This window comes from Megalopta genalis, unplaced genomic scaffold, assembly GCF_051020955.1.
Source record: "Megalopta genalis isolate 19385.01 unplaced genomic scaffold, iyMegGena1_principal scaffold0077, whole genome shotgun sequence".
In the NCBI taxonomy this organism is placed as follows: Eukaryota; Metazoa; Arthropoda; class Insecta; order Hymenoptera; family Halictidae; genus Megalopta; species Megalopta genalis.
In genome coordinates this window covers 46,636-63,409 of record NW_027476146.1, presented here as the reverse complement: position 1 = coordinate 63,409, position 16,774 = coordinate 46,636, and the positions used below count along the sequence as shown (strand labels likewise).

At 38.1% G+C, this 16,774-nt stretch overlaps 1 protein-coding gene across 1 annotated transcript; it reads left to right on the top strand.

Moving 5' to 3' along the window:
• The first annotated feature begins 349 nt into the window (after positions 1-349).
• LOC143261975 (uncharacterized) lies at positions 350-16,041 on the top strand. Its single transcript, XM_076528003.1, has 7 exons — positions 350-897; positions 1,057-1,469; positions 1,531-1,851; positions 1,910-2,255; positions 2,751-2,889; positions 15,907-15,912; positions 16,000-16,041. Exons 1-7 carry the CDS (start codon positions 350-352, stop codon positions 16,039-16,041), a joined length of 1,815 nt encoding a protein of 604 aa, XP_076384118.1.
• The last annotated feature ends 733 nt before the right edge of the window (positions 16,042-16,774 follow it).

The following is a 16,774-nucleotide window of genomic DNA, read 5'->3' as shown; positions in this document are numbered from 1 at the left end:
TCGGTTTTCATTACGCGTTGGTAGCGGTTCGTATGGAAACGTTGGCGCGAGAGCATCGACTCTTCGTTGGGAGAACATCGAGTCGGCGTTTAAGAATCGTATATCGACCGGCGTTGTGATCAACGTCGAGCATGTCGATACACGTCATTTCTTGCAACACGCGAAGCGAATAGTTACGAATCGCATTACAGAACTTTTGAACGTTCATTTGTCGTTAAAAGTGAACGTAGTATTGGAGGCAGAATTTGTGCTGCGCGACGAGGTTTCGGTGAAAAGTTTTAGCACGCGAAACGTCGCGCTCTTTCAATCATCGAATCTACGTCGCTGGTACGCGAAAGATGTTGTACCAATGCTTTTGACATCGATAGAAGAGTTTGAAGGACGAGACAGTGGATGGGCGTTATCGAAGATCCTGCATTTGATGGTGAATTCAAACAAGTATCAGCCGTTACAAGCAGGTTGTCAGGCATCCGTGCCTCGAACAGTGCAATTAAAGAAAGCAGTCCTCAATGTGTACAGTAACGACAATAATGCATGTTTCTATTGGGCAGTGGTGGCAAGCCTATATCCACCTAAAAATAATTTGAATCGCACATCATCCTATCCGCATTACAGCGTCGTGCTCCGCACCGCGGGATTCCAATTGCCGATGTTGTTCAAGGACATACCAAAGTTCGAAAAAGTGAACGACGTTTCCGTGAACGTGGTCGAATGGGGAGGGGAACAAGAAAGATGTCGGACGTTGCATTTGACCTCAACGAAGCGGGAGAAACATTTATATTTGCTGCTCATACACGACTCTGAAAACTTGCGGAATCATTATCTCTGTATTAGGAATTTATCTCGTCTGGTTTCATCTCAGATCATCACGCAGCACAACAAGCACATTTGCGATCGGTAAGATCCACACATGTAAATTTTTTTTCTTTCTTTTGGATGATGGTGGTGATGGTGGTGGGCGAGAAAAATTAAATTAAAAAATTATGTTTTTTTTGTCAGGTGTCTACAATATTTCAAATCGCAGGAAAAATTGAACATTCACGAGATCGATTGCAGTCGAATGAATGAATGTGCTTTGAAACTTCCGACGGAAGACGATAAGTGGCTGAAGTTCAAGAATTATGCGTACAAGGAACCGACACCGTTCGTTATCTACGCAGACTTGGAATGCCTGCTGGAGAAACAGAAAGATCAAGGTCATGGAGCTTACTGTAGATATCAACATCACCATGCCTTCAGCGTAGGCTACTACCTCCATTGTCGATACGACAGTTCGTTGAGCGAGTATCGGGCTTATCGTGATGAGAAAGATTGTACCGCATGGTTTGCATCGAAGTTGTACGAGTTGAGCTGTAAATTGCAGCCGGTGTTTGATCGAACGGTTCCAATGGCTCCGTTGACCGCCGCGCAAATCTCAACTTTTCGTACCGCCACGTATTGCGAAGAATACGTGAAGAAGAACAAGAAACGTGTGCGAAGAACCACTCGGTAATGACGACGTGGGAGTGCGTGATCATTGTCATTTCACAGGTGTGTATCGGGGTCCGGCGCACATCCGTTGCAATCTGAGCTATCAATCCTCGTACGTGATACCGGTGGTTTTTCACAATTTGTCCGGCTTCGACGCACACTTTTTCATCAAAGAATTGGCAAACGCGTTCGAAGGTAAAATAGACGTGTTACCGCTGACGAAAGAGAAGTACATTTCTTTCGCGAAACACACTAAGAGGAATAACGATGTGATCAAAAAATCGTGGAAGACGTGCATAAAGTTTCGGTTCATCGATTCGTTCAAGTTCCTGAATTCGAGTCTGGACAAGTTGTCGTCGTACTTGGACAAGAGCGACTTGCGTATCGCGAGGAGCCAATTCAATCGTCTTTCGAACGATGATTTTCATCTTCTAACCAGGAAAGGCTTTTTCCCATACGACTATGTTTCGACCTATCAGCTATCTGATGTATTTCGATGTTAATAATTTGTATGACTGGGCCATGTCGCAGCCTTTGCCGTACTGGGGTTTCCAATGGGTTGACGATACGAGTAATTTCAACATCAATTCCGTGCCGATCGACAGTCCCGTCGGGTACATTTTAGAGGTCGATTTAGAGTATCCTCAGGAAATTCATGAAGCTCACGCGGATCTTCCATTTTGCCCGATTCACGAGGTTGGGGCGTTGCAAAAGAAACTGTTGACAACGCTTAGCGATAAGAATCGTTACGTTCTCCATTATCGATACCTCCGGCAATGTTTGAGGTATAATTTAAAATTAAAGAAAATTCATCGTATACTGAAGTTTGAACAATCATGTTGGTTACGCCGTTACATAGATTTAAATACGAGGTTGCGCGCCAACGCAAACAATGACTTCTCGAAGAATCTGCTCAAACTGATGAATCATGTGAACGTAAAGTTGCTCTCGCGATGGAGCGGTCGACACGGTGCTGAGCGTTTAATAGCTCGACCAAATTTCCATTGCTGTACCGTATTCTCCGAGGATTTTGTCGCAGTTAAAATAAACCAGCTTTCTATTAAATTTTATAAACCTGTTTACATAGGCATGTCAGTGTTGGACATATCAAAATTAAATTTGTATGATTTTCATTATGGCTACATGCTTCCAAATTTTCAAGAAAGATGCAGGATTTTGTTCGCGGACACGGACAGTTTAATTTATCAGATTATTTGCGACGACGCGTACGAGATGATAAAACGTGACATTCACCGATACGATACTTCCAATTATGACAGAAATAACGCGTATGGTTTTCCGATCGCGAACAATAAAGTATTAGGATTAATGAAGGATGAGAATGGAGGCAAAATCATGACAGAGTTTGTGGGTCTTCACTCGAAAATGTATGCGATTCGGGCACAGGACAAAGACGATGTAAAAAAGATTAAAGGAATTAAGAGTAACGTGACGATTAAAAATATAACTTTCGACGGCTATTTAGCATGCCTTCACGATCATCTAGAAAAATCAGTTTGCGTTAAATTGATAATGTCTATACAACATCAAGTGTATTCAGTATCGCAGAGTAAATTAGCATTGAGTCCATACGATGATAAGCGATACATTTTAAACAATTCGATCGAAACCCTTCCTTGGGGACATTATAAAATCGCGAAGGTGGGGAGTGAGAAAAAATAAAAGCGGTTATATAATTTCATCGATGTTCCGAATCCCATGTTGCGCGCGTGTTCACTTTTTATTTGTAAGCGGAAGGGGCGTATACGCTCCTTGTATTATCTTACGTGTAAGAAGGGGGGCGGTAGGGGAATTGTATATATAAGCTTTTGACATTGCATACAGCGAGTAGTGCGTTCTACAGATTACTTATTGCGCAGTTGTTCTTCAGTATTATAATATTCACAATGTCAAATCAAACCAATAATTTTCTACATAAAAATGGATCTCACAACGATTATAAAAATTATGGGTAAGTAAAAGAAAGTTTGAAGAAAATAAAAAGTTCCTTTTATGAAAAAAAGAAAAAAATACTGTATGTTATATATTCCTTTTTTTTATAGATACTCCATTTCGATGAAACGGACGTTTCAACAGTCGCAACCCCAGTCGCAGCAGAAGCAGTTGCAGATACCGCGCAACGCACGAATCTTGGATAGAAGATACTCCATAGCCGGCAATTATTTCAAGTTCCTTGAAATTTGTGTACGCGTGGATGAAAATTTGCGCGTCGAGTTCGTCATCATTCGTCGTAGGATTTGCGAAACGAGCGATCTTAGCGCCTCGCGCATAGTACAAATTGCCGATCGAGCATATGGCATTGTCGTGTACATAATTTTTACATATCGAATAAAAAGTTGAACTATCTGCCAATACTTTCTACTCGAGCGTACTCTGTCTTCCTCTTCTTCTTCCTCTTCTTCTTCCTCTTCCTCTTCTTCCTCTTCTTCCTCTTCTTCCTCTTCTTCCTCTTCTTCCTCTTCTTCCTCTTCTTCCTCTTCTTCTTCTTCTTCTTCTTCTTCCTCTTCTTCTTCAACACCAACAACTGGAGTAAATTTTGCTGTTGCTCGATCTGTTGTATTTGCCAGCGAACGTCGTCGAGTCTGAACTCGGTATTATTAAATCTGTCCTCCCAATGTTCGTTCACGGATAACGTTTGATTGGTTTCGCAGCAATTCCAACGGATACTCATTTTATCGAACCATTTGATAAATTTACCAACGGGCATTTCATTCGTTACTAACGTAATAAATATTCGAGTAATTTAATTTATAATCAATCCAGCTTCGCAAAGTTCTTCGATTATGGATGTTATTTCATTGTCGTGGTTGGTATGGCTAGCATTTTTCGATGCCATCAACAATTTCAAACGATCAACCAGAACATTGGTCCTGTAACAGTTTTGTACTTGTAGCCCTTATTTCCCATTATCTGATTACCACGTCGGTACGCATGCGTAGCGATGAGAATGTTTCTATAAATTTCCTTATCGTTCTCGGTGTACAGGTTCTCGTTGGGTATTCTTTTGAATATCAATGCGTAGAGACCTGGAGTTCCTCTGTACCTAATTTTATTAATAACAATATCATCGTTGATTTCCACGTCGAACGCAACGTTTCCAAGCATCAGTTTGTTATTATGAAAATACACTCCGTACACATTGTCCTGACTTTTCGGCGGCCCGCTAAAAACATTTCTCAAGTATTCGCTCGCTATAGGTCCAAGATTACTGAACAAATGCTCGTGTTCGTCGCGGTGCTTTTCAGGATTTCTCAAAATATTTCGCACCGATGATTCCAACGATGTTGCAGCCGTTGGAGATGATTCGAAAACTCCCTCCTTCTCCTGATGCTTTGAAGCTGTTGGTTCGAGCACCATATTGCTGTCCGTATCGTCGACGTTATTGTCTTCAACGTCAACATAATCGACGTCATCGCTGACACCGATGGGGGAATATACTTTATTCTTCTTCTTTTTCAAATGCATCCTTGGAGTTAATGCCGCTACATCGTGTTTCCTCTTTTTCTTAATTAATTTTCTCTCCACTTTCTTCACAGAGAACAGCAGCTACTGTGTTTGGTGTATTATCTTTCGCTTTCGTAGCTGTATTTTGAACCAGCTGTTTCAACGGTTCCACGATCGGACGTAAATTCGTCTCAATGTTGGACTGTATATCCATTTTTCCAACTTTCAAGGCTAAACTCTTTTTACGTATGACGTCACTAGTCTTAGCTATTTCCTTAACGATGACAGCTCGCAGGTTTTCCTTTGACGGGTGCATATCAAGTGGGAGCACGATGTGACACCGAAACCTCTTACTGTCCAAATGAGTCAGATCACAGCACGTCGAATTCGTTAAATCCGCGTCTGTAACGTCCTCGTTTCACAGGGCTGTCTTTGTCGATTACAAGGAATTCATACTTGTTTCGCCAACACCTTGAACAAATTGCGTTGAAACTTTCGAACGACATATCAGTATTCACATGATCCTGATGAACGTGTCGCAGATTCGTGACATCTTGATTGAATAGAAGCACTAGATTCCCATTGTCGCGAATCAAATGTTTGGGTATTCTCGCGTACCATTGCGACAGATAGAAACAAACGACGTGCGAATGCCTGCCCGTCGCGAAATATTCTCTCATGGCATCCTGTTCATCGCAAGCAACGTCGTCAAAGATAAATATTGAATTCAACCGAGCATCTGCCGGGTGAATCATGTCCACGTTGTCCGAGTATGCAAAATAACCTACGCCCTCCTCCCCCACGGACGAGGGCAAGTTGCTCAAGTATTGATACTTTGGTTGACGCAGCGATTTCGAATACACATATACGTTTGCGAATCGCAGCCAATTCGAACTCTCCAACAGACTAATCATAACGTTCGTTTTACCACATCCTGACGGGCCGCTTATCACACACCGTATAGTACTCGGTAGCAATGATCCGTGTTTCCGAATTATCTCATCGTGGTCGTCGAACGTGCGGCAGGTCGGAACCCGGATATTCAAGGACTGTCGTACGAAACTATAGATATCAGTCTCCCAGTATTCCAATGATAGAGCGCATCTCTATGTAAACTGGCGTACGTACATTTTTTTCTTTTTTCATAATCAACAGAAAAATAAAACAAACCTACGCATAACAGCTCCATATACCATTTACAGACTGGTAAAAACTGCTCTGTATACCGTAACAGATTGGTAACAACAGCTCTGTATACCGTTAAGGACTGGTAAAAACAGTTCCATATACCGTTACGGACTGGTTAAAACAGCTCTGATGAGACTAGGTATGGGTCTGAAGAAGAAGAAGAAGGAGGATGACCGACGAACGGTCAAAGGAAAGAGAAAAAAGGTAGAAACAGTATCGAAAGAATTCTACCGATCGCCAAACGAGGCGGCTTTCTACCGCTGTTGTTACCCGCTTTGGGAGCTTTGGGAGCGTTGACAGGTGGCGCTGCTGGGGTGATCAAAACGATAAACAATGCGAAAGCTGCGAAGAAACAATTGGAAGAAGCGCGACGACACAATCGCGCTATGGAGGGCCGTGGATTGTATCACACCGTACAAACGTGGAAAAGGAATGAAGAAAAGAAAAAAAAGACAAAAGAAAGGAAAAAGATAACTCGGCGACGGACGTTGAATTGAAAATTACCGCATTTTCGCGGAGTTTTCATGCGCGATGAATTGCCGAAACAAGTATGGGTAAACGAACGAGGAATAGTGAATCTGGATAGCGGTCATGGTTCAGCAACGCACTGGGTCCCGTATATAAAGCATAGTTCGCAAGTCAGTTACTTCGATAGTTTTGGAGATCTTCGACCACCGATCGAATTGATTCGTTATTTCGGACCGAACGCGGCGATCTCGTACAATCACAAGATTTATCAAAGTTACGACGAAAGCGTGTGCGGACAATTGTGTGCGAAATTTCTGCGAGGAACTCTGATATAGTTCGTCGCAAGGATGTCATACACGTTCACGTTATCGGGAAGAAGTAGCGTGTTATCGTCCAAGTAATTCCCGCCTATATATTATATTTCAACAATACTGATTACGAACTGGGCCTGCTCGATTTGCAAACTTATTACACGATACCATACATCAGTTCAAATATCGGAAACAATAAATTTTATTTCGGTGACGAGGGTGAGGAGATAATCATCCCGGACGGTTCGCACGAACTGGAGGTGATCAACGCTTACTTGAGGCGTGAGTTAAGTGCGCGGTATCCTTCTCCAATCAAAGATAACAACGATGTAAAATATCCACTAATCCTACGAGCGAACAACAACACTATGAAAAGTGAAATTAAAAGTGCATATAAGATAGATTTTGCGAAACCTGACACCGTGGGTCCTATCCTAGGATTCTCTAGGAATCGCATTCTATCACCGAACTCGTGGTATGTATCGGACACTTCCGTAAATATCATTAACACGAATAATATTCGAATAGAATGTAACGTAACTACCGGTTCGTACGATAACGGGATACTGTTTCACATGATATACGAATTCGCGCCCAACGTGTCGCCGGGGTATAAAATATCGGAAACGCCAGCACGAGTCAATTACCTTCCAATCGTTACACGATCAATGGATGATTTAACGATTCGTATCGTGGACCAGTCTGTACAATTGACTGATTTTCGAAACGAAGAAATCGCGGTACGGATGCACGTTCGTCGAACCGTCTCATAACCTTGACATAACCGTTATGTTAATTCATAATAATAATACGATATCGAATACGTCGAACATAAAAAACGGTGCACCGTTTCGAAATAACAACAACAACAGTAAGAAGAAGAAGACAAGAAAACTAACCGCGCGAAAAGTGGAATATCAACGATCTTTGGGATTCATCGTTCACAAGTAATCGAACTCGCTTCACCACCATGTCCGACGACATTTTGAACATCTCCGAGGCACCAATCTTCGATAATCGAATAACTAAGATCGACCTGCACACCTACAATCCGTGCGTCAACACAACGTTTGGAAATAGCGATGAGATAAGAATACCCATTCAACATCAAGACTGGTACACTCTTCCGTGTAAAAGCTTCCTATTCGTGGAAGGAAGACTCAGCCTACCATGAGGATCGACCAACGACATGGTGGCTCTAGACAACAATGCGGTAGCGTTTATGTTCGACGAGATACGTTACGAGTGGAAATCGATCGGTCCAGAAATACCGATACAACGACGACCTTGAATAATTACGCCAGTCTGAACATTACGAAGAGCATCGCGCTATGCAACGCGGGATGGATGTACAGAAACGACGATCAACGGAGGGAAACTCTCATCGCTACGCTTACGAATTTGCTAAATTTCAACTTTTGCGTGCCTATGAACACATTGCTAGGCTTCTGCGAAGATTACAAACGCGTTTGTAAAAAAAAATGCTCGACACGGATTGATTTTGATTCGCGCGCGCAACGACGCTAACGCGTTACGAAGCTGGTCCGACAATGCGAAACCTGTCCTGGATTTGTATAAAATTCAATGGAGAATGCCGCACATCGCTTTGGATGAAATACACAAGTTGTCGATACTGCGTATTCTTGAGAGCGATAGATCGATCAGCATGAGTTTCCGTTCGTGGTAACTGTACAAATATCCGATGCTGCAAACAACCACGAAGCACACGTGGGCGATAAAAACAGCTCCGCAAATGAAAAAACCGCGATACGTGACATTCGCGTTACAAACCGAAAAGAAAAACGATTTAAAGAGAAACTCGACCCAATTCGATTCGTGCTTATCATCCAATATTAGACTTTACCTGAACTCGGAAATGTGTCCCTATTTTCGATTGATGCGTATGCTTTTACACAGCAAATTTACAAATTAAAAAATATTTTAAACTTTGTATTACATTTTTTTTATTCATCGTTGACGCCACCATCCTCGTTGTCGTCGTCATCGTTGATAGACACAACGGACATTGCGCCCTAAACATATATTATAATCAAGCGTTTTTTAAAATAAATTTTTAATTTCATTAATTTTCAAACTCACAATTATTGCATACGCCTCTGTCTTCTCCCCCATCGTATGGTAAAATATGCCACACTCGTCCACGCTTCTTGGCGGTATCGACGTCGTTCGAGGATCGTACGAACAATTCCTGGACCAAAAGCGATGCTCCAACATGGGTTTGTCCCCGGCTTCCCACCAATAGAGTTCTATGCCGCACACGAAGCATTCCACGAAATCATCCTCCCTCAGATAATAAAATCCAGCGATCGCGAGCTGCTCCGGCTTAATAAACGGGACCGGCCAATTTTCAAAGCTGCAAAGCCTGCCCTCTTCGCACCGATAATCCATACGTTTCAACGTTCTCTCTCTCTCTCTCTCTCTCTACAAAAAGGCGCGATAGAAATAAAAAATAATTGTAACTAAAAAAAAAAAGAAAAAAAATGTGTTACCTTTCGATTTCATTAGCCACATCCAAAATACACAAACTTCGCTCAAACAACAATGATATTGAATCTTCTCTTTCGAAGTTCGCGTCCAGCAATGAAGCCTGCATGGTACGTGGTATTCTTGATACATCGGTTCCGCGATCAATGAATTGAATTTCGGACAGCAGAGATATTCCAAATTGAAACTGCGAACTCCTATTTTATTTTAAATATCCTTTTCAATATGCCCCCCTTTGTACGCGACGACGGGATCCTTGTAGTCTCGAACGAAATTTTTTATAATAGTGTCAATGTCCTCTTGTAGATAATTCTTTTTCCACTGTAAATTTTTAAATGGAATCCCGTGCACGAAATTCGAGACATGCCATGCAGGCTTCCGATCGCTTCTGGATAAATCCATGTAGCGAACGCGCAATTCGAATTCAAATAATTCATATTCAGCGGTATAAGCATTTACGATGGCTAATTCTTTACAATTAAATTTGTTGGCTACGAAGAAACCGTCCATATCGCCAATAAAATCTATTGCGGGCATCTTAAACGTAAACTTACTTTTTGCAAAATATATGTCTATAGCAACACGCACCTCTCCACTGTACGACAACGATTTAATTTGTTCCGCGTTATGCTTCTTCTATTTATTAACATGTATGCACGCGCACTTCACTCTCCACAACGTCGTAAAAATGCAAGCGCTCCCTCTCTAATCTACCCATCTCTCTCTCGCTCTCTCACTCTAAAACATTTCCTACAATGTAAAAATACAAGTGCGATAAAATAACGCCACATGATTAAATTCAATAAGACAAGAAGACTGCTTAGAAATCGTCTCCAGACTCGTTACAAATGCGATGCATTCGTCGTGTGCGACGGAAACCGTTGCGACGCATCTATCCTCCATCTCTTTCTCACTCCCAAAAACCGTGCTTCGTTCATAGCGGACCAAGCGGAAGAGAGAGAGAGAGAGAGAGAAACCGTATTGATGCGTCTATCCCCCATTCTCACTCCAAAAACCGCGCAATGTATATTATTTTTCTAACGTTGACGTAGGCTATAGGTTCTGCAATCTCGGTCTTGCAACCTCCTCTTCTGTCCAACCTTTTGTCCCAACACAAATCATCATATTTGGAAATCTTTTTGATTAATTTCTTAAGCTTATCATGCAAAAACTTCATTGTTACAGCAATCAGGTTTGTTTCGTTCTTCTCTTTGAGCATTTGGTAGACTTTCAGTTCCAAACCTACTTCAAAGAGGTTAAAAAGAATTTCAAAGAAATTTCTCAGTGTTCTTTCTCTCTCGCCGTTGGAATAATCTTTATCATCTCCTTTAGTATGTAGTTCTGCTTCAGATAATATTTGTCTGTGGTAAGCTCCTCTAATCATCGAAAGAGAGAGCAACAGAGGCAGAATAATACAAATAGTTAAAACCTTTCTAAATCTTGATCTAGAAACAGTTCTCACGATAGTTGTTTTGATTTAAACAAAAGTAACCATATTCTTAATTTAATGATAAAATATATGAAAGTATATACTAATTAAAGTGATATTATTCGACATAAAATAATGTCTTTAATTATAATCTTTAATCATTTTTGCTGCTGGTTAATATAGTAGATTTGGTATGTTTGGATTAAATGAATTACCAGATCTATCATCTGATGCTGCTGCTCTAAAATGATTTGTTATTAGAGAAACTATTTTCATTTTTAGTTAGATAAAAAATGTAAAGGATAAACAGAAAAGAGAGAAGCTTAATCAACCTTTGGAAACATTAAAAAAGATATTGCCTGAAGACTTTAGATAGGAGCTGCTGTGGGTAAAGTAGATTGTTTTCTTTTTCTTTGTTTTTGAGGATCTGATTACAGGTAGTAGAGGATTCAGTATAAAGTCTTTACAGGAAAGTTGCAAGCAATATGCGCAACAAGTTAATCAGTCAAAGAAAGGCTCATGTTTGGGTAATGCTTTAAAAGGAGAATATGAAAACTTTGTGAATATATTCCACACATTGAATTTACTGCAGAAGACATTGAAAATATGGGTTCCGGTCCAGAAATAAGAAATCTAAAGTTGAAAAATGTTCTATGCGGAAGTCCTGAAATTGAAGGAAAAATGATTTATGAACAGTATGGCGCAAATATTAGGTAAGGTAGATCCAGGTGGTAATATTATTTATATGATGAATTACAGGAATCATTTTGTACCACTTTTTAGTAATATTGAAAAAGATATAAAGAGAAGCATGAAAGTTTCTAGAGAGGAAGCTCGTGGTAATGTGATAGATTCATACTCGAACAATATTACCCAATCTTATATTTCTATGCAACTATGAGATATTAAAAATAACTCACACAAACAAAGTGGTCATTCAAGGAGTACAAGTAAGGAAAATCGTGAAATTGGTGCAAGCTCTAGAAAACATAAACATACTGTTACGGACAAAGATAGTAAGGTACCAAAAAGGGGACACATTGATATAAATGATACTAGCAATGAGTATTCGGAATTTCTTAATGATTTACAAGATGGATCTAGACGGGATGGGCTGAGTAATGCTTATCAACGTATTCTTCATCAATTGATTGGACTTCTGTATCAATTAGACTTGTCGATTCTTTGCTTACTAAGGAAGTCCATATATAAACATAAATATCCTTCATTATCATTAGCGTTTGAAGAGTCTGATATTGATAAGTTGAGTAACATTGTTCTTTGCTACGAGAAGAAGTCTATTCATCTACAAATTGAAAATGTAGACAAATATTATACAGATAATAACATTAGTTATGCTAGATTATTTACTAAAGAAAATCGAAGTTTTTCCATTAATAATTACCTTAATAGTTTTGTTAAACATCTAATCTCTAAGACAGATGATTTATCAAATGATATAGAATACGTTGTTATCTATACTAATCCAGGCTTGAATCTTACGAAAGGAAAAAGATTAAAAAGGGGAAGATTTAAAAACTTTTATCCTTTTAAAATTGATAGCATGGAAGAATGTGATATCATATTAAGAGACTTTTTGTTTACAAATGATAATATACAAGGGCGTGGTTTTTATCAATTTGCGCGAGATAAAATAATAAGAAAAGGACTTTTAAAGAAATTAGAATTTTCGTCTGCTATGCAGACAGTAATACAAGATAGAAAATATTCCCAGAAAGAAATAAAAGAAGCATTTTTGGATAAATTAGTATTTGCAGTTAATCAACATAATAGAGAAGAATTGAACAGCATTATCAAAAGTGAAATGGAACAAAATAGTAAAGTTCACGACGGTTATGTAGCATTACAAAAAATTGTATTACGTGATTTAATAACTTCAGAAAAAGATGGAAAACTTGGAAGTTATATATTTGAAATTACATATGGATCCAATTTATTAATGTCCTTCTTACACAATATGTTCTTGCGTAAAAACATGTTTTTCATCAATTTTGAGGGAAAAAATTATGGCATATCTATTGACGTCACTATCAATTATAAAGATAGCATTACTTGTATAAAGCCTCACAAAACAAATAATAGTATTGGTTATTATCAGTTATTTCCTCCTAAACGACAGGAGAAAAAGAATACATTTTCTGTGAATAAGTGCTTCACTCTTTTCATTCAAATATTAGAAAAGGATGAAAATATAAAATATTTTGTTATCTATACTAATGCAGATCTAAATCTAAAGAAAAAAAATTTAAATATAAACGATCTAAAAATTTTTATCCTTTACAATTTAATAACATAAATATCTAAAAAAAAGGATATAAGATTTTGAAAGACTGTTTTTGTATAAATGAGAATGCTCTTTATCAATTTTCGCAAGAAAAATTTGTTATAGCTGCCACCTTTTTGGCAGAAAGAAAAAGAAGAAGGAAGACTTTCTGGCGAGAGTGAAAAGGAAATAAAAGAGAAATTTTTTTAGATAGACTAATATTTGCAGTTAATCAGTGTGACAAGGAAGAATTGAACAGTGTTATTAGAAATAAGATAGATGAGGGTAATGTTCCGTATAATTACGAAGAATTACATGAAATAGCGTTACGTTGGTTAGAATTTCATGAATTTGGCCCTATTACTAAGAGAATAATGGAAAAACTTTTGGGAGATATAAAAAATAATAGGTCTAGTTATCAGGAATCTGTAGAAAATATTGATGAAGAAATCAAATTTGCTAAAAGTGTAGTTGGCAGAGAAGGAATATCTGCATTTTATCAATTTTTAAGTTTCTTAATTAAGGGAGAAGGAAAAATATGTCTGGAGCTACTAAAGAAGAAAAGAATAAATTTAGCTACTATGTCGAGTATTTTGCATGTGACAGGAGCTAACGCTGCAAAAGCCTTTAAAGACCTATATGACCTATGGTTTGATGAAGAAGGAAGTAAAACACAATATCTAAAAACTCTAGACAAAGAAGAGGTAAATCAAAGTAATATTTCCAGTATTTTGAGTGGAGCAGGAGCTAACGCTGCAAAAGTCTTTAAAGACCTATATGACCTTTTGTTTGATGAAGAAGGAAGTAAAACACAATATCTAGAAACGTTAGACAAAGAGAAGATAAATCTAAGTAATATTTCTAGTATTTTAAGTAGAGCAGGAGCTAACGCTGCAAAAGCCTTTAAAGACTTACATACTTGCTTTGATAAGGCAGGAAATAAAAGAGATTATTTAAATAATCTTATAAAAAATAACTCGCCGAATGTGATACTTAATATACTATATAAAAAAGTAAAAAAAAAGTTAAAAAGCTCCTTTGCTTTCTTAGTTGAGCAGAATATTGGTGTAGAAGATAAAATAACCAATCTAAGCCATTTATCTGATTAGCATATCTAGTAAAAATGGGCCAAAAACAGGATTGGGATTGTTCACAACAGAATGATCCTAAGAGAAAAACCCGGAAGTGTACTAGTAATCAGAGTAAGAGCAAAGGAGGTAGTAAAAATAGCAACAAGTTCTGGGATCTTCTAGATAAAAGAGAAGTTAGTGTGACAGCTAGAGAATATCTCGATTGCCTGAGAAATAGCAAGAACATAGAAGAAGTGGTACAAATAACCAATGTGATTCCTTTTATAGTTCTAAAACGTGAAATTGAAGAAGCACAGCAAACATGCAGGCCGTGGCAATCTTTGCCAAAACAATTGGTTAAAGGAGCAATTAATTTTATAATCCACGAGCTCGCTCTTGATTTTTCTGCTTGTGAAAACACCTGAAATTCACAGTGGAAACAGTTATTTCTTCCTTGAGCTGCACAAGAAATGCACAAATAATTATTGGAGCGCGGTCAGCGCCTTTTTGACCTTATAAAAACATAAAGTTAATTATTGTCAATGAAGAGCATGATTCATCTTTTAAATAAGAACAGGAAATTATATATAATTATATATAATTTTATCAACTTCTCCACTGTTTGAAAGGATCCATCATGTTAAAAACGGGAATTGCAATCACGTGAAGTTAACTAAGCGATTTGATGATGCAAATGGAACAGGCTATTAACGATACCTACAAGGAAGGGCTTTCTCCCACAATAATATGTTAATTTTGTTATATAGGAGAGGATAATTTATTTTTGTTAATTTTTTAAAGATTATATGAGTTTGTTATTTTCGATTACAGATTAATTTAATTATGTTGTTTAGACTTCGAAATCTCACCGAAATATTTGTTTATAATAATAGATTTTAATTGTTAATTCGTCCACCGATAGGTTAAGATAGAGTTTGAATAAAGTTTATATATTGAGAAAAATAACGCTTTTTTTTCCACCTTCACCGACGCGAACCCCAGTGTTACATTTTTCTAAACTGCAGAGGAAAGACGCAACTAGCAAGCAATTCGTAAAATTGTAGAATGAAATTCGGCAGGAAGCGAACAGCTCGCTTTGCCAGTCCAGTTCTCTATAAGCGCATTTCACAATCGCGTACCTTTCACAATCGAATTTAGAAATTTTCAATTCTGTTAATAAATAAACATCATCGCCTTCTTGAAACTAGTAAGTATTTACATGTTTGTCATAATATTCTTTACTTTTTCTTTTTGCTTTATTAGAATTTTCTGCTGCAATAATCTGACTAGTAGTTAATTTAGTTAATAAATTGTCTAAATAATCAATGAAAGTTTTCGGTACTTTCTGTTTAACAAATTCCGGTGGAATTATTGCCTTACTTCCAAAAATAAGCTTGTGTGATGAAAAACCTGTAGTTTCATGATTTGAGGTATTATAAGAGAAAATGTATCTATATTCGTCCCAATCCTCTGTTGGACAAAAATGATTAAGATAAGTAATGAAAGTTCTATGACCTTGCTCTAAAGAATCGAAAGATTAAGGATGAAACGTAGTTGATGCGATTTTCTGAATTTTAAAACTTTTACAAAATTGTTACATTATTTTACTTGTGAAATTAGAAGTTTGGACAGCCAAATCAATGTATGAATTCTTGAACAAAAGTAACTGCTACTGTAATACTTCTTATATCAAATAATTTCTATTTTTCTTTTTAGTTAGAGGTAAAGAACCAACTATATCTATTTGTACCTTATCAAAAGCCTTTTTAGGAGCATCTGTGATACACATGGGTTATCTTTTTCTCGCAGAGACTACCTGATTTCTCTAACAAATGGGACATGTACGCATGAACTGTACAGTATCCTTCCTCATACCTGTCAATGGTACTTTTCTCATAAACGTTTGTAAGTTTTCCTTATGCCTTGATGGCCTCCTATTATTGATTCGTAACATTTTTTAAGAATTTTATTTCTATTAGATTCAAATGAAATAATTATTTCATTTTCGCAAATTATTATTTTGTATACAAGATCATTGAATATTTCATTTAAAATATCTTTTAGCTGAGACTAGTCAATTGGCTCCAGATTATTGATATAAATGATTTTATACCTAATGAAGTCAAAAGATGTTTTAAAGCCAAAAATGATTTTACTATTTCAATTTCTATATTTTCACTTGAAATTTTATTGACTACTAGATGGAAAATATAATATTTATCTTGATAAGTAGCTAATGCTTTTCCTACATTAAATTGTACCCTTTTAAATTCTCTATGTTAAATTTACCTTTTTTTTTTTTTTTTTTTTTTTTTTTAACGTGGGGGAAATCTGCTGGTCAGACACCCCCGTCCCGCACGAAGGGCGGGGCGGGGGTAGTGCGGGGTTCGACCCGCTAAAACCCCCACGGCGGCCTAGGGCGCTGGCGATTAACGGGGGAGCCACGGGAACTCTTCAAGAACACGACCGCAGCTCCCCCTCGCCTGGCCGGCCACCAGGATGGAGCGGTGGCCGGCCGCGTCCCGGGGGGAGATTAATCCTCCCCCCCATGAATCATCTTGATTCGGCGGTGCGGGGGACCGCA

What these genes read in the sequence shown, in the direction of transcription:
- LOC143261975 (XM_076528003.1), top strand. Translation starts at nt 350, where the DNA reads ATGCTTTTGACATCGATAGAAGAGTTTGAAGGACGAGACAGTGGATGG. An exon ending in CGTGAAGAAGAACAAGAAAC is followed by an intron (nt 1,470 to 1,530) that starts GTGTGCGAAGAA and finishes GTCATTTCACAG; the next exon opens with GTGTGTATCGGGGTCCGGCG. An exon ending in CTTGGACAAGAGCGACTTGC is followed by an intron (nt 1,852 to 1,909) that starts GTATCGCGAGGA and finishes TCTTCTAACCAG; the next exon opens with GAAAGGCTTTTTCCCATACG.